At 36.0% G+C, this 24,621-nt stretch overlaps 1 protein-coding gene across 6 annotated transcripts in view; it reads right to left on the reverse strand.

The window, feature by feature from the left end:
- Nucleotides 1-24,621, reverse strand: part of EMB2757 (Transducin/WD40 repeat-like superfamily protein) — a 254,050-nt gene that overhangs the window by 141,924 nt on the left and 87,505 nt on the right. For all 6 annotated transcript variants that reach the window (XM_089820808.1, XM_089820807.1, XM_089820803.1 and 3 more), the window contains one exon: nt 22,584-22,650. In XM_089820808.1, coding sequence (XP_089676934.1) covers nt 22,584-22,650 — 67 coding nt within the window. The remainder of the gene's footprint in view (nt 1-22,583; nt 22,651-24,621) is intronic.

Consider the following 24,621-nt stretch of genomic DNA (forward strand, 5'->3'; position numbering starts at 1 on the left):
TGGTAAGAATATCTATTGTCTGATCTACAATGCAAATGTATTCTAATTTTACAGTATTCCTATCTACCATATCTCTTACATAATGGTAAGGAATTTCAATATGCTTGGACCTGTCATAAAAAACTAGATTCACAGAAAGTTTGATGGAAATCTGATTATCACAATGAATAATAGTAGGATTCATGGGTTGCCAAATAATCCCACAAGTAACATTCTGAGCCAAACTGCTTCCTGAGAGGCCATTGTTGCGGCAATTTATTTAGCTTTTATGGAACTCTGTGCTACTGATGTCTGCTTTCTGCATATCCAAGATATCATCGCTAAGCCTAAACTGAAACAGCATCCTGAAGTGGTTTTCCTATCAATGAAACTTCCAGCCCAATCTGGGTCTGTGTACCCATGTAAGTCCAAGTCAACTTTCTCAAACTTGAGCCCAAAGATTAAGAGTGCCTTGTAAGTATCTCATGATGTGTTTAAATGCGACCAAGTGAATCTCCTTTGTCTCACACATAAACAGACTTAAGGCATTAACAGCGTAGCAAATATCAAGTCTTGTATTTACCAACTACATAAGAGAGCCAATAATATGTCTGTAAAGAGTAGAATCTATGGAGGGTGATTCTGCAGTTGCTTTCTTAAGTTTGTGTAGATTAGTCTCCATTGGAGAAGACATAGGTCTGCAATTTCACATTCCAAATCTCTTCAAGATGTCTAATGTATACTTACCTTGACTAAGTATGATGTTGTCAGAATTCTACCACACTTCCAGTCTTAGGAAGTAATGGAGTCCTAAATCTTTCATCTCAAAATCTCTAATTAGATCTTTCTTGCATTGATCTATAAGATGATCATCACCTGTTATTAGTAAATCAACATACTTTTCCAAATTACCATATCATCTTTATCCTTTTTATAATATAAATTTGGATCAGCTTCATTCTTGGAGAATCCTAAAGCGGTGAGATACTTATCAATTCTTTCATACCATGCCCTTGGAGCTTGTTTAAGCCCATAGAGAGCTTTCTTGACCCTGCAAACAAAAACTTTAGGCTTATAAGTTTCAAATCCTTCAAGATTCTCCAAATATACCTCTTCTATAATATTTCCATTTAGAAATGTCATTTTTACATCTATTTGATGTACCTTCCATCCTTTTGATATTGCAATAGCTAGGACTGCTCTTACAGAGGTGAATTTGGCAATAGGAGCAAAGGTTTCTTCATAATCAATTCCCTCTTTCTGAGAGAATCCCCTAGCTACGAATCTGGCTTCATATTTTTCAATGCTACCGTCAGCAGCATGCTTGATTTTCAATATCCACTTAGATGAAACAATGGATTTTTCTTCAGGTCTAGGAACAATTTCCCAAACATCATTCTTAATAATGGATTGGTATTCTTCTGTCATAGCATCCTTCCAAGTTGCCTGTTTAATAGCATCTGAAACATTGGTTGGTTCCAATTTAGATAAATCACTCATGTTTACTACATAACTAGAAAATATTTTTGGTCTTTTGCTTTCTTGGAAGGTTCCAGATGGTGCAGCCAAGTCTTGTGATTCCTCTGCTATCTTAATGGCCCAAAGTGGTCTTTTCTTTGGATTTTGAGTTTCCTCAAGATTACGATTTTGAATTTCATCTTCAATTTCTTCAATGTTCTCCCTCTGAAACTCAAATTTAGTATTTTCTTCAGAACTAGGTAAGCGAGATGGATCTTCAAAACTTACGACTCTTTTGAATGCTAAATCTTCTTCAAATATTACATCCCTACTAAGTTTAATGTTTTTCTGACCAGGTATGAAAATCCTATATGCTTTAGATGTTTCACTATACCCTACTAAAATACCTTTCCTCCCGGAGGGTTCTAACTTAGTTCTATTTTCTTTTCTAACATGTATATATACTGGGCACCCAAAAATCCTAAGATGACTTATATTAGATTTAACCTCACTAAACACTTCTTCAAAGTTTTATCTCTAAGGTAGGAGTGAGGACTTTTGTTTTGAATATAGACAGTTGTACAAGAGGTTTCTGCCCAAAGATAATACTCTAAATTTTTATCAAATATCATAGCTCCTGTTGCTTCTATAATTGTCCTATTCCTCCTTTCTACTACCCGCTTTTGTCATGGGTTATAAAGAACAATATGGTCCCTCTTAATTCCTGCTTCTTTATAAAACTCTTTGAAAAAATTTGAAATATATTCCCCTCCATTATCAGTCCTAAGAGTTTTAATTTTTTGTCCTGATAAGTTTTGTCCTAGGAGTTTTAATTTTTTGTCCTGATAAGTTTTCAGTTAAGTTTTTGAATTATTTAAATCTCTTAAGGATTTCTTCTAATTCTTTACATTTTAAGAAGTAAATACAAGTTTTCTTAGAGATGCCCTCTATAAAAAGTATATAGTACCAGAATCCTCCAAGAGAAGGAACAGACAGGTCCACATAAATCTGAGTGGATTAATTCCAAAACATTGTTAGTTTTTCTAGTGCTATCATAAAATGGACTTTTGGTGTTCTTACCCAGAGCACATCCTTTGCATATGCTTGAATGATCTTTATTCAACTTAGGTAAAAGTGTTACGATCTTTTCGATAGTCAATAAGGTTTTGAAATTTAGATATCACAACCTTCAATGCCATATTTCGTTTATATCAGCAGCTTGACTAGATTCTATATTTAATTCATACAAGGATCCTTGATTTCTTGAATGAAGAGCTCTTCGACCAAATCATTACTTTACCGTCCATGAATGCAAGATTATGTCCATCATCTTTAAGTGTTGTAACAAAGATTAGATTCCTTCTTATTCTTGGTACATAGAGTACTCCTTTGAGATGTAGAGAACTACCCGACTTCAGTTTTAAAGTGCAATTCCCAATTCCTCTGACTGAATGAGCGAAATTATCACCGATGGTAACTTTGCCATCAACTTCTTCAGATATAGAGTCCAATGCTTCTTTATATCATGTAATGTGTCAAGATGATCCACTATTAATTACCCATGCTTTGCTTGATACTTAATTTGATAGTGCAAAATACAATACACAATTCTCGGGATCATGGTTATCTTCTATCCTAGTAATGTTTGTAGAATTTACTTGTTGCTTTGTATTCTTAGGGCAATTAGATTTATACTATCCAAATTTTTCACATTTGAAGCATTTTATTTTGGATAGATCTTTTTTAGGTTTGTCAGTTCTTTGATTACCCTTCTTCTTGAAATGCTTCTTCTTACCTTTATACGAATTGGTATTGAGAACATGAAGTGCTTCATCTTCAATTTTCAATCTTCCTTCTTTCTTAAGTTTCCTAGATTCTTCTTGTAGGCAATCTCCTTTAAGTCTATAAAGTCTGGAAGATTGTCTCTAGCACTTACTCCTTGTGAGAATGTTTCCCATAAATCTGGTAACTCATCTATAGCCATTAGTGTTAGTTCCTTGTCTTCAATTATGGTCCCTATACTTGCAAGTTAGTCTCTTATACTACCCACCCTTAGGATGTAAAAGTTCATAGATTCTCCCTTCTTTATTTGTATATGATTTAGTTGTCTTTTTAGTGCAAGGGTTCTAGTCACATTGTTAACCTCATACATTTAATAATGAAACGTTGTTTGATGTTTTATTAGCATAGGTAATATTTCATTTTTCAATCCATCTAATATGATCTGCATGGCTTTCCTATTTCCTTTACTCTAGATAGTTTTATTAGATTCAATATCAGGTTGCTTGGACGCTGAATCAACAAACTGTTTCACATCATTGTCTTCAAAAATCATCATAATTCTGAATTTCCGAGCAACGAAGTGTTCTTTCCCATCAAATCTCCCTCAGGTCTGATTGTGCTCGCCATTGAAGATAGAAGGATGTTGCTAGATCTTAAAGTCTGATTGTTTAATTTGCAGAGCCTAGGTTTGACTACTAGAGATCTGATACCATGTAAATTTTCTGTAAATTCTGAACAATCAAGTCTAATATGAAGCCCCTTTAATCTGCTGAAGATGGTGTTTTTATCAATACCAACCGATATATGTAGTATCCTATGACTAATATATAATTCTGCAACTATATATTTCAATCTGCTATATATCCTGTGACTGATATATGTAGTGTCCTTTATCCACATTCACACCCTATTAAATATAGTAACCAAGGGGCATGTCCTTGCAAAGGACATGTCCCTTCCAAAGTCAGCCTTAATTGCTCTCTTAAAATCAGCGACTAGACAAGGAGACATTTAGTTTAATACATAAACTAGCCAAGATGATTAGTTAGTCATAAACCTTGTTGTCCAAGGGACACGACAATACTGCAAAGTTTATGCAAATTCTAAATGATCAGACCTATAGTAATACCTTTAATATGCTTGCTGTTCTGATCTTCCTTTGTCTCCAATCTTGATATGAGATGACAATGTTGATTGTCCTTCTGAAATATATATTTATCATAGTAAGTATTGATTTGTGGTAGAGTTGTTTATAGGAGCAGACTTGGTGTGCAGTTGTGTGTCCTTTAACTACAACTACACCCACCTCATATACCATAACCAAAGGGCATTTTATGGGACATGACCCTATCTAGGTCGGCCAACAATACCTTCTCAAAATCAGCGCCTAGAAAGAGATTTCTAATCTTTAACAAACATAACTAATTAGTTCATGTTAATGCTTAACAAATGGTCATTACCAAGCATAGCCGATCATGCTTAACTAAGGGTAATGCATTAATAGCCTTTGAAATGGTACTCTATGAGACAAGAGAAATGTGTGATCTGCACAGTCAGACCAGTGTGAGTATCGAAGTGAGAGTTTTAACACTCCCTCTTAACTTGATAATCATACTGAGAGATAACATATTTAGCATCATCAATTATGATAAATAAACATAGGCTGATACTCTACATCTATCTGAATCTTTTGAGCATGTGGTATCATGGAACACATGATACTACGTCAAATTACCATCTTGTGACATGACTTATCACTTATACTAGTGATGATAGTATTGCATGGAATGCAACACACAGGATAAAATCAAAAGAATGATTAAATACATCATTTATCCAAGTTGTGACTCATAGGTACTAGCAATCCTATATCACAACATGATCCAAAGTTAAGATCTACCAAAACACAAGATAAAGTCTAAAGAATAAGTTTTTCCTTTATCCAAGTTGTGATTCATGAGCATAGAAATGTCTATGTCACAAATGATCTTGAACTCCTCTAGATCTGACAGTAGTTCTCTACTATTCAACATATTATCTAAGAGATCGTCATCTCTCATAATGTCTTTTATACAAGTATTCATTATCTCAGAGACCATCCCCTCTTAAATAATGAATACAAATGGTGGAGCCTATAACAGTCAATAGCCTAACAATAAAATTATTTTATTAATAATTTAAAGAATACAAAATTTTATAATTCAACCATACCAAGTCTTTTTTCTGAAGTGATCTATCTTCACTCCACAGAGAAGTTTGGTAAGAATATCTTTTGTCTGATTTGCAGTACAAATGTATTCTAATTTTACAATATTCCTGTCTACCATGTCTCTAACATAATGGTAAGGAATTTCAATATGCTTCGACCTATCATGGAAAACTGGATTCATAGAAAGCTTGATGGAACTCTAATTATCATAATGAATAATCGTAGGATTCATGGCTTGACTAAATAATCCTACAAGTAACTTTTTATGCCAAAAACTTTTTATGCCAAACTGCTTCCCAAGAGGCCATCACTACTGCAATGTATTTGGCTTCTATGGAGCTTTGTGCTATTGAAGACTATTTTCTGCATATCCATGATATCATTGCTCATCCTAAATTGAAACAAGATCCTGAAGTACTTTTTCTATTATTAACACGTCCACCCAAATCTAAGTCTATGAATATAAGTAAATCCAAGTCAACTTTCTCATATTTGAGCCCAAGGTTAAGAGTGCCTTCTAAGTATCTCATAATGTCTTTGACTGCAACTAGGTGAATCTCCTTTGGCTCACACATAAACTGACCTAAGACGTTAACAACATAGCAAATATCGGGTCTTGTATTTACCAAGTACATAAGGGACCCAATCATCTGTCTATCAAGAGTAGAAACTATTGAAGGTGATTCTACTACTGATTCTTTAAGTTTATGTAGATTAGTCTCCATTGAAGAACACATAGACTTACAGTCCCACATTCCAAATCTCTTCAAGATGTCTAATGTATACTTTCCTTAATTAAGCATGATGCTGTCAGAATTTTGCCATACTTCCAGTCCTAGGAAGTAATGAAGGAGTCCTAAATCTTTCATCTCAAATTCGCCGATTAGATCTTTCTTACATTGATTTATGAGATGATCATCACCTCTTATTAGTAAATCATCAACATACAGTATCAAAATTACCATATCATCTTTATCTCTTTTATAATATAGATTTGGATCAGCTTCATTTTTGGAGAATCCTAAGCCGGTGAGATACTTTTCAATTCTTTCATACCATGCCCTTGGAGCCTGTTTAACCCCGTAGAGATCTTTATTGAGTCTGCAAACAAAAAAATTTGCGTTATGAATTTCAAATCCATCAAGTTGCTCCAAATATACCTCTTTTGTAATCTTTCCATTCAGAAATGTTGTTTTTACATCCATCTAATGTACTTTTCATCCCTCCGATGCTGCAATAGGTAGGACTACTCTAACAGAGGTATATCTCGCAACAGGAGCAAAAGTTTCTTTATAATCAATCCCCTCTCTCTGAGAGAATCCCCTGGCTATGAAACTGGCTTTATATTTTTCAATGCCACTATTAGCAGCATGCTTGATTATAAATATCCACTTGGAAGAAACAACAGACTTTCCTTCATGTCTTGGAACAATTTCCCAAACATCATTCTTCATAATGGATTGGTATTCTTCTGTCATGGGATCCCTCCAAACTGTATGTTTAATAGCATCTAAAACATTGGTTGGTTCTGATTTAGACAAATCACTCATGTTTGTTGCATAATTAGAAAATCTTTTGGGTCTTTTGCTTTCTCTGGAGGTTCCAGATGTTGCAGCAAAGTCTTGTGCTTCCTCTACTATCTTAATAGCCCAAAGTGGTATCTTCTTAGAATTTTGAGTTTCTTCAAGATTGAGATTTTGAATTTCATCTTCAAATTCTTCAATGTTCTCCCTCTAAGACTCAGATTCAGCATTTTCTTCAAAACTAGGTAAGGGAGAGGGATCTCTAGAATTTAGGGCTCTTTTGAATGCTAAATCTTCGTCAAAAATTACATCCCTAATAAGTTCAATATTTTTCTAACCAAGGATGAAAATCCTATATGCTTGAGATGTTTCACCATAACCCTACAAAAATACCTTTCCTCCCAGAGGGTTCTAACTTAGTTCTCTTTTCTTTTCAAATATGTATATATAGTGGGCACCCAAAAATTCTAAGATGACTTATATTAGGTTTAACCTTAGTAAAGACTTCTTCAAGAGTTTTATCTCTAAGGTAGGAGCGAGGACTTTTGTTTTGAATATATATAGCAGTACAAGAGGCTTCTGCCCAAAGATAATATTCTAGATTTTGATCAAATATCATAGCTCTTGCAGCTTTTATAATTGTCCTATTCTTTCTTTCTACTACCCCGTTTTGTTGTGGGTTATAAAGAATGGTATACTACCCCTTAATTCATGTTTCTTTACAAACTCTTTAAACAAATCTAAGGTATATTACCCTCCATTATCAATCCTAAGAGTTTTAATTTTATGTCCTGATAAGTTTTCAATTAAGGTTCTAAATTCTTTAAATCCCTTAAGGATTTCTTCTGATTCTTTACTTTTTAAGAAGTAAATCCAAGTTTTTCTAGAGAAATCATCTATAAAAATTATATAGTACCAGAATCCTCCAAGAGAAGGAACAAACATAGGTCCACATAAATCTGAGTGAATTAATTCCAAAACATTGTTAGTTTTTCTAGTGCTATCATGAAATGGACTTTTGATGTTCTTACCCAGAGCCCATCCTTTGCATATGCTTGAGGGATCTTTATTCAGTTTAGGTAAACCAATACCCATCTTCTCCATAGTCGATAAGGTTTTCAAATTTAAATGTTCCAACCTTCTATGCCATATTTCATTTATATCAGCAACTTCATGAATTAAGGCTTGAATAGGTCAACTAGGTTCTAAATTTAATTCATACAAGTACTCCTTTCTTTGACTAATCAATTTCGCTATCTTAATTGAGGAATTCTTAGCCTAGGTCATTACTTTACCATCCATGAATGCAACATTATGTCCATCATCTTCAAGTGTTGTAACCGAGATTAGATTCCTTTTTATTCCTGGTACATAGAGTACTCCTTTGAGAAGAAGAGAACTACCCGACTTTAGTTTCAAGGTGCAATTTCCAATTCGTTAGACAGAATGTGTTGAATTATCACCGATGGTGACTTTGTCATTAACATTTTCAGATATAGAGTCTACTGCTTCTTTGTATCCTGAGATGATCCACTATCAATCATCCATGCCTTACTTGAGACTTCATTTAATAGTGTTGAATACAATACAGAATTCTCAGGATCAGAGTTATCTTCTTCCCTAGTAATATTTGTACAGTTCACTTGCTGTTTAGAATTCTCAGGGCAATTAGATCTATAGTGTCCAAACTTTTCACATCTGAAGAATTTTATTTTGGATATATCTTTCGTAGGTTTGTCATTCTTTCGATTACCGTTTTTCTTCTTGAAGTGCTTCTTTTTGCTTTTATAGAAATTTGTGTTAAGAACATGAAGTTCTTCATCTTCAGTTTCCAACTTTCCCTCTTTCTTAAGTTTTATGGATTCTTCCTGAAGGCAATCTCCCTTAAGCCTATTAAAGTTAAGGAGATTATCTCTGGCACTTACTCCTTGTGTGAATGTTTCCCATGAATCTGGTAATCCATCTTTAACCATCAGTGTCAGTTCTATGTCATTAATGATGGTTCCTATACTTGCAAATTCATTTTTTAGACTAGCAACCCTTAGGAAGTAAGAATTCATCCATTCTCCTTTTTTTATTTGTATTTGATTTAGTTGCTTTTTAGTGCAAGAACTCTAGTTGCATTGTTAACCTCATATGCATTTAATAATGCATTCATCATATCAAATGTTGTTTGATATTTCATTAGCATTGGTACTATTTCATTTTTCATTCCATCTTATATGATTTGTATGGCTTTCCTATTTCCTTTACTCCAGATAGTTTTATGATGTTCATTAGCAGATTGTTTGGATGCTGAATCAACAAATTGTTTTACATCATTTTCTTCAAGAATCATCATGATTCTGAATTTCCAAACATCAAATTGTTCTTTCCCATCAAACCTGTCTTTGGGTCTAATTGTGTATGCCATTGAAGATAGGAGAATGATGTTAGATATATATCAAGTCTGATTATTTAATTTGCAGAGCCTAGGTTCGACTACCAGAGCTCTGATACCATGTAAAGTTTCTGCAAATTCTAAATGATCAGATCTATGGTAATACCTCTAATATGCTGCTTGTTCTAATCTTCCTTTATCTCAGATCTTGAAATGAGATGACAATATTGATTGTCCTTCTGAAATATATATTTATCACAGCAAGTATTGATTTGTGGTAGAGTTGTTTATAGGAGCAGACTTGGTGATCAATTGTGTGTCATTTCACTACAACTACACCCACCTCAGATACCATAACCAAAGGGCATGTCCCTTAAAGGGACATGACTCTATCTAGGTCGGCCCACAATACCTTCTCAAAATCGGCGCCTAGAAGGAGATGTTTAATGTTTAATAAACATAACTAATTAGTTAATGTTAATGCTTAACAAATGGTCATTACCAAGGATAGCCAATCATGCTTAACTAAGGGTAATGTACTAATAGCCTTTGAAATGGTATTCTATGAGAGAAGAGGAATGTGCGATCTGCGCCATCAGACTAGTGTGAGTCTCGAAGTTATAGTTTTACAAAATACCTATTAAGGAGAAGACAAATATATAAGGACTTAGGAAGGGATTTTATGCAAGAACAAATTTGTACGATCTGTAATCAGACTAGTATGAATTAAAGTTACAGAATTAACAATAAATGACCACAAAACAGGTCAAAGGGACTGTTAAAAGCACAAGAAGGGACTAGTCCACAAGAAAGAAACCAAACGGTGTCATAGGAAACTAGAAACAAAGAAAAGAAAAAAACCAAAGCAAGGGGTACAAGAGCCAAAGGAGCGAGCGGAAATACTGTAGGGGGTGACACCCCGCACCTAGGAGCCCAAAGCCCAATGAAAGAACCTATGAAATGAAGGTTAGGACAAGGAACGATGAGTGTCCCTGGAATGTCTCTGAGGTGTAAATAGGGATCACTGCCTCTGGGGAGTCCTAGTGGATGGACTATGTCGATGTTAGAAAAAGCCTCTACAGGGTCTAACCGATCTGGAAAGCTAGCGCTTGGTACCTTGATCTAAAGGGAGACCCATGAAGAAGGAGGTGATAAGTCAGCTAGAGTGCGAGTATGGCTGCGAAGGAGCCTGAACTAAAAGCGTATGCTGCTGAAGTTGGTAGCTTACTGGATGTGAAGGGCAATGCACCATTACTCTATGTATCTGAAGAAGGTAGAGAAATGCTCAAGAATTTCGAAAGAGGAAATAAAATCTCCCCCTAATCTCATAGTAAATAGGACAATGAAAAAATAAAATGATCCTCAATCCCTAGCTCCCCGATGTTGCAAAGCTGACAAATCCTATCCTCTCTCTCTATAGAAGATGGTCAATATCGATGCGGATTTGGTGAGACACAACTCTTGAGGAACCAACAGGGATCCTGAGGATGTGTGACCAGTGATGAGATAGGTACTAGGGGCGGACAATGATCTCATCACGGATATCCAAAAAGTGTGTCGTGTAAAATGTCATCTTAGGGTGAAAGTCCCCATGGAGGTTAACCCAAGTAGTATAGATGAACTATATGTAAATGTTTGTTCTAGTGCACCCTTTCAGCTCTGGCCTGGGAGAGAGGAGGTAGGGGGGGCCAAGAGAGTACTGGAAAGGAGGGAGACGATCAATCTTATACCAGTAGAACCAAGAAGGGCAGTGGCCTCCGTGAACCAGCGACGAGCACACCTAGAGGGAGGGGGCCAAGGTAGACATAGATTCTGATGAACAGAGAGCAGGGAAGAGATAATGACTACAACCCTCACAAGTGTCGGCAAACCCCTGAAGGCAATGAAGAAACTTGTCATATCCCCATTTTAAGATAGAATTTTAATAATAATTAGATAATACAATGTTATTAAATAAATAGTAAAGTTATATTAAAACTAATACTAAAATATAGAACAAGGAAACAATAATTATTTAATCTATATTATTAATAAAATAGCATTTAGTATGATATTTTAAATATTTAAGAATAATAATAAATTTTTAATGAGTAAAGAAATAAATAAAATTAAATACAAGAGACAATATTGTAGAAAGTATGTTAACTTTCTAAATAGAATTTAATAATAAATAAACACAAATAAGTAAGTAAATAAATAATATAACATAGAATAATATAAATTAACTAAATCTAATGAAAAGTCAAAAGATGTTTAACAAATAGACATGACTACATAAAATTAAGATATAAAAGGGAGGAAAGTTTATTTTTGAGAGGGGAAAAAAGGAAGAGAAGAGGAGAGGGGTTCAAAAAGGGAAAATGCAAGAGGAAAGTAATATGAAGAAAATAAGTGACCTTCTGAAAAGGTATTAATGATATTGAAACGATATGAACCTTTTTGAAAGGATCATAATCATGAACAATTGTGACTCTTCAAAAATATTTTGATTATAAAGTATTAGGACTTTTTTAAAGGATTTTAGTTATGAAGTGTTGTGACTTTTCAAAAGAGTTACAACTATGAAATGTTGTGACTTTTCAAAAGATTTGTATTATAAAAGGTCGTGACTCTTGGAAAAGAAGAAATGAAAAAGTATATTTTTCCCTTTACTTATAATTAGAAAATGAAGAGTTTTGGAAAGTAAATATAGAGTTGAGATAATCTAGAAGGAATAATTCACTAAAGGGTCGATTAAGGATAGAGCCACATAGACCAAGAAAAGAAGAAGGTAAGAAAGGTATGTTTATAGATTATATTTATTTAATTATGTTTATGAATTTATTTATATTTATGAATATAAGTTAATTAATTATTTAGTACATATATTTCTTACAAAATGATTAAGAACCCATAGTGCCAGTATAAGGACATTGCTCGCCTATATAAATGGCTCTGTGACAGTATAGAGTCAGGAGTCATCTTTATATAAATGGCTAAGATGGGGATTAATGGAATTTTATAGTGCCAGTGCAAGAAGTGAGGTCCTCATATAAATGGCTATCGTGCTAGTGCGCGAGATGAGTAACCTTGTATAAATGCTGAGATTTGCTATCTGGATTTGATTGTGTAACCAATTTTTTACATCAACGTTTCGGATCACACTCCGTGATCCATCATCAGGATGCATCCTTCTCTTCTATTGTATGCATCCTGATGATGGATCACGGAGTGTGATCCGAAACGTTGATGTAAAAAATTGGTCACACAATCAAATCCAGATAGCAAATCTCAGTATTGATGGATTGTGGAAATCTGATAGCTCTTGTATAAATGGCTAGATGAGAAAGAGATAATGGCCAGAACTATGGCAAGAATAATATATCTATAATTGTTAGTATTTAAACCTAACATTTATTTTGAAGGTATTAGTATTTCAAATCAACCCTAATAGTGGGGACATTATAGTGGTATCAGAGAATGATCTTGTCATCCTGTAGGGTTAAAGAGGATCTAAAAAAATAATTTATATGAAATACTAATGTAGAAAGTTAATGACTATTAGAAAGGATTCAAACTTATCCATGATAGAAATGTAAGAACTCAGACTAAAAAAAATTTCTTTTTAAAATCAAGAGAAGAAATTATCGAATTGCTTGAGGACAAGCAATTTGAGGAAGAGTGGACTGTCATATCCCCATTTTAAGATTGAATTTTAATAATAATTAGATAATACAATGTTATTAAATAAATAATAAAGTTATATTAAAACTAATACTATAATATAAAACAAGGAAACAATAATTATTTAATCTATATTATTAATAAAATAATACTTAGTATGATATTTTAAATAATTAAAAATAATAATAAATTTTTAAGGAGTAAAGAACGAAATAAAATTAAATACAAGAGACAATATTGTAGAAAGTATGTTAACTTTCTAAATAGAATGTAATAATAAATAAAATAAACAAAAATAAGTAAATAAATAATATAACATAGAATAATATAAATTAACTAAATCTAATGAAAAGTCAAGAGATGTTTAACAAATAGACATGACTCCTTAGAATTAAGATATAAAAGGGAGGAAAGTTTATTTTGGAGAGGGGAAAAAAAGAAAAGAAGAGAGGAATTCAAAAAGGGAAAATGGAAGAGGAAAGTAATATAAAGAAAATAAATGACTTTTCGAAAAGGTATGAATGATATTGAAAGGATACGAACCTTTTGAAAGGGTCATAATTATGAACAGTTGTGACTCTTCACAAATATTTTGATTATAAAGTATTGGGACTTTTTCAAAAGATTTTAGTTATGAAGTGTTGTGACTTTTCGAAAGGGTTACAACTATGAAGTGTTTTGACTTCTCAAAAGATTCGTATCATGAAAGATTGTGACTCTTGAAAAAGAAGAAATGAAAAATTATATTTTTTCCTTTCCTTATAATTAGAAAATGAAGAGTTTTGGAAAGTAAATATAGAGCTGAGATAATCTAGAAGGAATAATTCATTGAAGGGTCGACTAAGGATAGAGCCACATAGACCAAGAAAAGAAGAAAGTAAGAAAGGTGTGTTTATAGATTATATTTATTTAATTATGTCTGAAATTATTTATATTTATGAATATAAGTTAAGTAATTATTTAGTACATATATTTCTTACAAAATGATTAAGAACCCATGGTGCCAGTATAAGGACATTGCTCGCCTATATAAATGGCTCCATGCCATTATAGAGTCAAGAGTCGTCTTTATATAAATGGTTAAGATGGGGCTTGATGGAATCTTATCATGCTAATGCAAGAAGTGAGATCCTCGTATAAATGGTTATCGTGCCAATGCAAGAGATGAGTAACCTTGTATAAATGGCTAGATAAGAATGAGATAATGGCTAGAACTATGGCAAGAATAATATATCTATAATTGTTAGTATTTAAACCTAACACTTATTTTGAAGGTATTAGTATCCCAAATCAACCCTAATAGTGGGGACATTACAAAACCAAATCGGAGATGGCCTCAAGTTTGAAGGGATAGACCCCACACTCAGCAAGAATGATGTGATGCAGGATCCCATGCTTTGCAACTAAGGATGCGTTGGAGAAGAAGAGCCCAAATTATTTTTGTAGAAGCCCAATCTAACTTTGAAAGTGAGGGTCCCCAAACAATAGAGTTGTAGAAAACAGTAGGCCTCATGAGAGTGTCCATCAAGGTCATCTTGGACATGGTGTCCTGAAAGTGATGTCGAAAAAACTATGACTCAAGGAGGGCCATAGAACCATAGCCCTTACATATTCATGGCTAAAAAGTAGGCCTAATGCTAAAGCAAGGTCCAAAGAACTTGACCCCCAAGTAAGTATAGGATGAAGAAATCTCAACTTCCACGCTACTATAGAAGTAGACGGGAGAGGTCTTAAGTCCATCGAAGACCATAAGCTTGGCCTTCCCTAGGTTCACCCTGAGATGTCGTTGATCATAGAATGAGGCAAGACCATCTAACTATTGTTGTAAACCCTCAGAAGAGGAGGCCAAAAGGACCACGTCATCCGCAAAGAGTAGGATAGAGATCAAAGCCTAGTGGAGGAGACACCTATCATCAGCCAAAGAGCAACCCTAAAGGAAAGTCTATAAGTCATCAATGTAGATCCCAAACAAAGTAGGGGAAAGGGGAGAACCCTACTTGACCCCAATAGTACTCGTAATGAAGTTAGAGAGCTCATTAGGAGCCTCGAGAGGGCCAAGCATGCTCTCATATAATCTCATGATAGTAGTCAAACGAATCTTTGAAATACCAATATCTCCTAGTCTCTAGAGAGAGCAGATCTCGGAACAAAATCAAAAGCTTCAAAGAAATCCACAAAGCAACAAGTTGACCTTTGAGGAGCGACAATGGGCCTTCTCGATGATAACATGGAGAGTCAACACATGATCCATAGTCTAGAAGTCAGATCTAAAGTTTTCCTACCCGTGCGCCCAAATCCCCAAAGATCCAACTCCCTGGAGAGAAGAGTGTGTAGAACCATAGCATATAGTTTGCCAAACACCAAGATAGTCTTGTAATTACTAGGATCAAAAGCCACCCAAGCTTTGTGGATCAGATGAAGGATGTGATGAGACCAAGGTGGAGGGAAAGGCATACAAGCCACCTAGTTGAAGAGATCTGAAAGATAATGTTTACCGTACAGGTAAAGAAATCAACGCATACAGACACTAGAACATGAACAGCAGAATTATATTCGCAATAGTAGATGGATGATGATTTACAATGATCCCAGACAGGCTATAAATACTACCACCAAACCTTCCCGAAGGAGTTCGTCGGCCACAATTATTCTATCCGCTACAAATTATTTACCACCGGACCGTCGGCTACAGACTAGAAAATACTGCCGGAACTATCCAGTCGGCTAACAAGTGACTACAGGCCAAAATTGTTGTTTTATCCCACATCCCCCCCAAAAAGAAAAGTCGTCTCCTAACGACTACAGAACAAAACTCAAACAACTAATACAACAATATCACTTTCACATTCATCCTGTTGCATCTATAGCCTTTGCTAACACAATACTGACTCTTCAAGCTGACCTTGATAGCCACCTGTGCTACTTTCTCTGCTTCCAACTCCTTGGTACCCTGAGCCAAGTGTCGCTGCACTGCCTCCATCTAGATGATCAGCTCCTCCCGAGCTCTCTACGCATCCACCAAGACAGCCTCACGGCCAACACCTACTCTCAGTGCCTCTGGTACACAGACACTCCATGCCTACAGCAGCTCCAAGTCTTCTCAACTGGTCAGACTTCCATGACTGATATCCACAAAGACTGGGGGTCCAGGAGGCAACGCCCCCGGCGAGGTCCTGGGGCAGCGCCCCGGAGTACAGGGCGAGGTCGAAGGGCAACGCCCCTCGCCGCCAAGACCAAATCAGCACTCTGAAACCCACACAAAACTGCACGGAACACACCATTTCTGTCATTTTCTGCCCATTCTACACTCTTTCTAGCAATCGCTGATGCTTCCCCTTCCCTATGGCATCATCTGATACTCATTCTAAGCAACTTGATTCTGTCGTCGTTTTTTTTTCTTTTTATAGAAAACCTCCTGTCACCCTTCTGTGATGAAATCCGTACAGCTTCAATCTTGACACTGTCTGCTGATTGCATATGGATGCCTCCTTCCTGGAGCTGCCACGCACACGAGTTTTGATGAAACAATTATGAAGGCGTCTTCACTATTTCAATCTTCTGGAAAAGCCGTACTTGTCTACAAAATCGTACTTTAAATTTGAAAACCGTACTACACATTAAATTATCTGAAAAACCGTACACCATTCCTCATATGTGAACTGGAAACTGTACACCCACCTTCAGATATTAAAAACCGTACGGTATTCCTGAAATCCGTACGGTGGTGCTCCTTCTTGCATATACTGAATACCGTACGATACTCTCCCCTAAAAACCATACAGAACTCTATTCTTTTAAAAAAAAATATGCCATTTTCCATCTTCTGAGAGATCCGTACGGTGGATGTGTGAAATCCGTACGCCGTAAGGTGTTACTTATTGTAAAATCCGTACGTGCTTGAGGAAGCCGTATGGTGCCCATATTTGACTTGTAAAAATCCGTACGGTGCTTCTCTGATTGCATCTGATAAATCCGTACGACCACACTACCTCTGAAAGTCCATACGGTGATAGGGAGTCAAAAGCCGTACGACTGCATCTGATAAATCCGTACGGCCACACTACATCTGAAAAGTCCGTACGGTGATAAAGATCAAAAGCTGTACGGTGACTACATAAAATCCGTACATAACCTGCCTGCACCAGAAGACCACAAATCCGTACAACAGTTTCCCTCCCTGAATCCGTATGGTAGGAATGATGGAAATCCGTACAGTGCATCATTGTTATAAAATCCGTACATCATACATTAAAACCCGTTTTGTTCAAAGCTCAAAAATCCGTACATTGTCTTCACTTTAGCTCCTTTTAAAAACCGTACACCGTACGGATGCAAAATGATGAATGCCAAACTACATAAAATCCGTACTTTCCAGGGAAGGGAAAAACCATACACTTGCTAGAAAGCCGTACCTCTCAGCCTTTACAATCTACAAAACTGTACTCTTCCTCCAAATTTCGTACGATGAGCAGGCTAAATCTGTATGGTGATGAAATTGAGAAATCCGTACAGCAGCAAGAGCACAAGTGTATAGAGTGGTTGCCCCAAAAAAAGTCCGTACGGTGGGTTATGGGAATGGTGTGGTTACCGTACGGTCATGCCATGAGAACAATTTGGAATCCGTACGCTACCACTTGCAAGTTGTATATTCTTTTGCAAATACCTGCCGCCAAGGAAAGAGCAAGAAAACCTTGTGGGGATTTCAACTCAAGATGATCAGTCAATGCTATTGTCCTCCTCTGTTACACTACAGGATCTGTACAAGCTCAACATCGAAGAGGGCTCATCAATTTTATCTGCAACTCTGTCTTTGGTACCCCCACAAGGCCTATATATTATAAAGTCGTGCCTTCAAACTTGTACTTCATATTTGTAAACGTACTACACATTACTTTATCTGAAAGCCTTACATTGCAAACCGTACTACACATTACTTATCTAGAAAGCTGTACACCATCCTGCAGACATTGAAAACCGTACGTTATTCCTCCTTTACTATGAAATCCGTACGGTGGTGCTCCTTGTTTCATGTACTAAATACCGTACAATGACCTTTACTGTGAAATCCATACGATATCAATAAAAACCGTATTTAGACAAATTCACTGAAGGAGGCCGTAGAAGTTAATTCACAGATTCAGACAGATCTACGCATCCGAACTGACCAGGTGTATGAGTTGCGTCGTCAACAGCACTCTTCTGGGACCCCTCCTTCTTCTCTCTAGTATTTCTTTTTTCTCAATTGTGGGTTGTCTCCTAATTTTGCTAGTCGTCAGGAGACGACTTTCTTTTTGGGGGGGGATGATGTCGTCGGTAGAAATTGTGCATCGGTCGACGGGTCCCTTGGGTAAAAGTCTTGTTATGTAGCCGACGGGTAAACAGTTTGTAGCAGGCATAATGTATCTGGCCGACGGACTCCTTCAGGAAAGTTCTTCGGAAGATATTTATAACCCCTTTGAGGATATGATATCTTACCATGAAAGCATAGTGTACTGTTGGCATATGGGAATAATAATAAGAGTTCTGCTGTTTTCTGTTTGGTGTTCGTGTCTATTTCCTGTGTGCGTTGCTTAATTAATCTATGCGGTAAACAAATAAGACCCCAAGATTGGGCACCCAAGCTTGAAGAGCCTAGCCTAGAAATCTTCCTCATTCGTCGCTCTGCTGCAACTCAAGTTTTTGATTGCTTCCTTAACATTGGTCCAAGTGAATAAGTGGCAATGGGGGAGAGAGGTGACCTGGAAGAGAAGTTGGCTAGGGATTTCATTAAACTCAGTGGTATTAGAGACCAAAAGGTTGTTTTCCAACTCAGAATAGAGGCAGGAGCAACAGGGGGAGAGAGTGCACCAGAAGGATTTGGGAAGCAAATAAGGGAGACTGAGAGGGTTCTCCTATGCTAAAAAACGATGAAACATTTCTTGTAGCAGAGGAGGTCGTGGTAGGAAGTTTTCAACTAGGAAACGAAGGGGTGTTGGGAAATGAAAGTTGAGCACAACCTCCTATGGGAATCCTTACAGTCTATGTCATACCATTTGTTCATAGGGCAATTGTTCCTCAATTTGGTCGAGTAAGGCGAGGGAGTGGTAGTGGAGTGGAGGAAGGAAAGCATGGAGGCCTCCCAAAGGGAGGAAAGACAGTTGAACATGTACTCCGTGCACTCCAAAGAGGAGAAGAAAAGGGGCCCAAGAGAGAGGAGTTGCATGAGGTGGAGTGTGAAGAGATGTGCATAGCAACTATTCATAGGGGAATTGTTCCTCAATCTAGTCGAGTAAGGTGAGGGGGGTGGTAGTGGAGTGGGGGAAGGAAAGCATGGAGGCCTCCCAAAGGGAGGAGAGACAGTTGAACATGTACTCGGTGCACTCCAAAGAGGAGAAGAAAAAGGGCCTGAGAGAGAGGAGTTGCATGAGGTGGAGTGTGAAGAGATGCGCATCACAACTGTCAAAGTGAAAGAGGGTACAGGGGAGAGACCGTGGGAGGGGGGAGGGGTTGTGAGGGGTTGGAGGAGAGACAAAAGAGAGTGTGATCAGCCAAGGGGATATGGGAGATGGAGAAGTGATGGATGGAAGGAAGGAACAATTGGCCAGAGAAGCTGTAGTCGACCACACTGGCCCAACCCTGTGGGGTCTTCAAGTGAAAAGATGAGAGCCAAGGAAGCAATCAAGTCATTCGGGATCACCAAGTCAGAAGCCTCACTAAACTGAAGAAGGTTGCATCCATACTTCGTAAGGGAGCCAACAACGTCATTGGAGGACCTCAAGAGCCCAAAAGAAGTAGGACCAAAATCCCCGATATACATTGAGTCAGTCGCCTTGTTGTGGATAAGAGTCTAAGCATGTTCAGTATGGGCATTGAAGTCTCCCAAAATAAGAATATCGTTGGCCAACGAGAACTGGGCTATACTATCCTATAGATTAGTGAAGGGATCTCCATCAAGACCATTGTAAACTGCAAATGGAGACGCCACCGCAGGGAAGTAGTAAACAGCAATATAAAGTCCTTGAAATAGGAAGTCACACGGCAAATCAGAGTAAACACACAAATTGTTACCCAGTTCTAATATCAGGTGTGCACTTTAGGTGGAAGTTCTACTACACAAAGGTATCAAGCTGATATTGGACTGGAATCTTTTTAAGTGTGGTTGAGTCATCGTGATACACCTGCATAGTCAAGCTGATTGTATTCAAGCTATTTTGGGCTGAACCATTGTTTCCAGCATTCGTTTTAGCAGATAACGTAACAGAACTTCCAGGGAAGAAGAGAAATAGTTACATTAGGAAAGAATTTTCAAATGGCCGGCACAAATCATAAAGAGGTCAGACTTATTATTATTATTTCCTAATATTAAAGTTTTAAGTCTCGATCTCTCGTGCACAGTCTCTCTACTTTCAGTATTTGTTAAATCTGTGCAACATCTCAAAAAATCCATTACAGCGCGAACTTTTTGTAAAAATATCTGAATACTAAACACTGAAGGAATCACGAAGGGGTGCAAAAATATAGTGGTCAGCAAGGGTGCTCTATACATACAAGAGTCTGCGTGGGGTTCAAATTTCATTCATGCACCACTGAATTTTCTGAACTTGCAAATGAATAGCTATAAATCCTCCTGAAATGAAACTTAAAGGCAAGGAATGTCTCAATAATAACAGACTACTAGTAGATTTAATAACTAAGATTGGCTTAAGATTAGGTTTGCTTTGGACTGTGTAAAAAAAAGAACAAATGGAAGAAACAATTGAATTATATCCTACATATAATTGGATGTTGATTATAATGTCTGAGAAATCGTTTTCTGCATACTCGCATTGGTATTTGAAAGAAGTGAGTGTTAAAGCAACTGTAATTTCTCGGACAAGTTGAACAAAATATCATATCTTATGATGGCCCTTTTACAAATGTTTGTACTTTATAGTGGTGCCAATGTATGTGCATGATGGAGTGTCTATAACCAGTCAAATCATTAAAAAGCTATTAAACTAACCATAGAAAGTAGCATTGGGTGCTTCTGATAAATTGTGAAAATATATTAGTAAATTAACTGAATCTCCATAAAACCAGGTTGGCATGAAGTGATAAATATAGGGAATTACCACACTGAAGGCACAGGGTCAGTGCCCAGCAGGAACTACAAGGAAAACTCCAAATTGTGCTATTGTAGTGAAAACGTGCATAGTGCCTCAGCATTCTACGCCAATTTACATCTCACAGCCGAACAAGCCAATAAACCCTCATCTATCAATCAAAATTAAAGGAAAAAATTGAATCCTTAAAACAACACATACTTTGAAAAGGAAAGGAACGTAAGATGGGAAAATCGGACAACTGCCTCTTATGAGCTGTTTCCCCAAATATTATTAAGGAAAATAATACTTGGTTTCTACAAAGGTGAGATTAAAGGAAAATAATAAAATGACTAATATTTTGTTCCCCTAAAATAATTTCTACATTGTTATCAAAGTACTTCAGTGACGAGTTACCATAAAACTAAAGAAGGAAATTTGAACTTTGAATAACAAATTTAATAATATGACTATCGAATTTAATGTTGAGGATATTATTATTAAAAATTGTTACAAATATAAGTGGAATAAAAGAATCCAACAAATGAACAATCCTATACATTATTGAAACTCTGTTTAAAAGTTGGTACAAATGCATACGTACACCAATATGTTTTGCTTGGCCATCTTTGGCACACTCAAAATATTTTCGAAGGCTAGATTTCTGAAGTGAGACTATTATTTATGCATGAATGGAGTGTTATAAACTTTTTACAACATACCATGATTATGATGATGATTTTGATATCAATACCTCAGATTCTCAAGGAATGATCATGAGATATTTAACACCAAGGAAATTAAGTTAATGCTAGGGCTATGCACAAGAAATTCAATGTTAAAAGATATTGTGTTGACAAGCGTTACAACATAAACGGACCTGCATATAAAGATTTTGTAAATGCAACAATACAGTTTGGAGAAATGTTGTGGACAGCTTAGTCAAGTAAGAAAATCGGCATTTATTGTACTTAAAAGACCAATTAAAAGTGATATTAATAGTCAAGTATTCAGTTCATGTGATCCAATCAATACTAACCAACATGACTATTCACAACGTATCTTTTGTTACTTATAAATAGATATTCAACTTGAATTGTAATTCATCACTTGCTATGGGTTTAATTTCATTGCAATTCATCTTTATACAAGATAATTGTAGTATAATGCTATGTTCTTCTTATTCTGTTAGCGTGTATGTTCTCACACCTAAGAACATGCATGTGAATCCAATATAGTTGTACAACAATACTGCCAATATGTAAAAGAAAGTACAAATAGTTCTGAAGGAGGATGAATGAAATGAAAACCAAATGATAGCAATTGCATTTATGCCACTTTCCAGTAAGCCTTAGAAATGTTGATCAACTTAGAAAACTTACACAAGTTTCAAATTCACAACTTCTAATTGAAATTGAAATCCAAATTCACCTCTTAAGAAAGATAGTGCTGAGATATACTTTAAAGTCATTCTTATTTAGGAAAAAAAAATCTTAAAGCTATTAATTAATCAAAATAGCCATACTAACCCAGCCAAAATGCTTAAGAATCCTTGTGATCCAAGATGATGGAATGCCTTAAGAGCCATGCACATTCCTGCCACAGAAAAATGTTATTAATTCAGAGAACTATTTTAATTGCTTCAACTTGGCAATTTCTAATGCTATTCCAAAGAAAGATACCGAACATTGCATGCCTATAATATGCATAGGAGTGGAATAGCAAAATACAAAGCCCAAGTGGAAAACATTACTGTAAAGTTTCTGCAAAATTCTGTTATGAATCAGACTTAGATTGTACCTTTTCTATGCTTGCTGTAGATGATCTTCAATATTCAGTTTTGAATGAATGGAGAAATATAATTCTGCAAATGCTTTTAACTTCTGCAAGTCCTCTTAGGGAAGTATTGATTAAGGAGCAGACTTGTGATTCTTGTGTGTCCTTAAACTTCAACCACACCCTTATTAAATATAGAGACCAATGGGCATGTCCTTACAAAGGACATGTCCCTTCCAAACTCGGCCTAGAATGCTCTTCTCAAAACTGGCGACTTTCCAAAGAACAATACTAGTTTAACACCTAAACTAACCAAATAGATTAGTTAGATAAAAAACAAGTCATCTAAGAAAGACACTGATACCTATTAAGAAGGGAAGACAAGTATATAGACCTTAGAGGGGATCTTATGCAAGAACAGATCAGTCGGATCTGTAATCAGTATGATTTAAAGTTATAGAATTAACACTCCCTCTTAACTTGATAATCATACTAAGAGATATCATATCTAGCAACATCAATTAAAATGAAAAAAGAAAAGATTGATATTTTATATCTATCTAAATCTTCTTAGCATGTGGTATCATTGAAAACATGATACTAAGTCATATTCCATCTTGTGATATGACTTATCACTTATACTAGTGATGTCAGTATTGCATGTAATGCAACACACACGATAAAATCCGAAGAATGATTAAATTTTTCATTTATCCAGGTTGTGACTCATAGGTATTGGCAATCCTATATAACAACTTGATCCTGAGTTAAGATCTACCAGAACACAGGATAAAGTCCAAAGAATAAACTCTTTCTTTATCCAAGTTGTGATTCATAGACATAGAAATGTCTGTCACAAATGATCTTGAACTCATCTAGATCTGATAGTAGTTCTCTACTGTTCAACACATTATCTAAGAGATCGTCATCTCTCATAATGTCTTTTCTACAAGCATTCATTATCTTAGACATCATCACCTCTTAAATAATGAATACAAATGGTGGAGGCCATAACAGTCAATAGCCTGACAATAAAATTATTTTATTAATAATTTAAAGAATAAAAAGTTTTCATAATTCAACCATACCAAGTCTTTTCTTGAAGTGCTCTATCTTCACGAGAGAGAGAGGTTTGGTAAGAATATCTGATGTTTGATCTACAGTACAAATGTATTATAATTTTACTGTATTCCTGTCTACCATATCTCTAACATAATGGTAAGCAATTTCAATATGCTTGGACCTGTCGTGAAAAACTAGATTCACAGAAAGCTTGATGGAACTTTGATTATCATGGCTAGACCAAATAGTCCCACAAGTAACTTTCTAAGCCAAACTGCTGCCCGAGAGGCCATTGTTGCAGCAATGAATTCGGCTTCTGTGGAACTTTGTGCTACTGAAAACTGCTTTCTGCATATCCAAGATATAATCGCTAAGCCTAAACTAAAACAGCATCCTGAAGTGTTTTTCCTCTCAGTGACACTGCCAGCCCAATCTGAGTCTATTTATCCATGTAGATCCAATTCAACTTTCTCATACTTGAGTCCAAGGTTACGAATGCCTTGTAAGTATCTCATGATATATTTGACTGCAACTAGGTGAATCTCCTTTGGCTCGCAAATAAACTAACTTAAGGCATTAATAGCATAGCAAATATTAGGTCTTGTATTTACCAAATACATAAGGGACCCAATCATCTGTCTGTAAAGAGTAGAATCTATGGAGGGTGATTTTGTTGTTAGAATCTATGGAGGGTGATTTTGTTGTTGCTTCCTTAAGTTTATGTAGATT

The sequence above is a fragment of the Cupressus sempervirens genome, chromosome 3 (genome assembly GCF_028749045.1).
Source record: "Cupressus sempervirens isolate cs-2001-9-10 chromosome 3, ASM2874904v1, whole genome shotgun sequence".
NCBI lineage: Eukaryota > Viridiplantae > Streptophyta > Pinopsida > Cupressales > Cupressaceae > Cupressus > Cupressus sempervirens.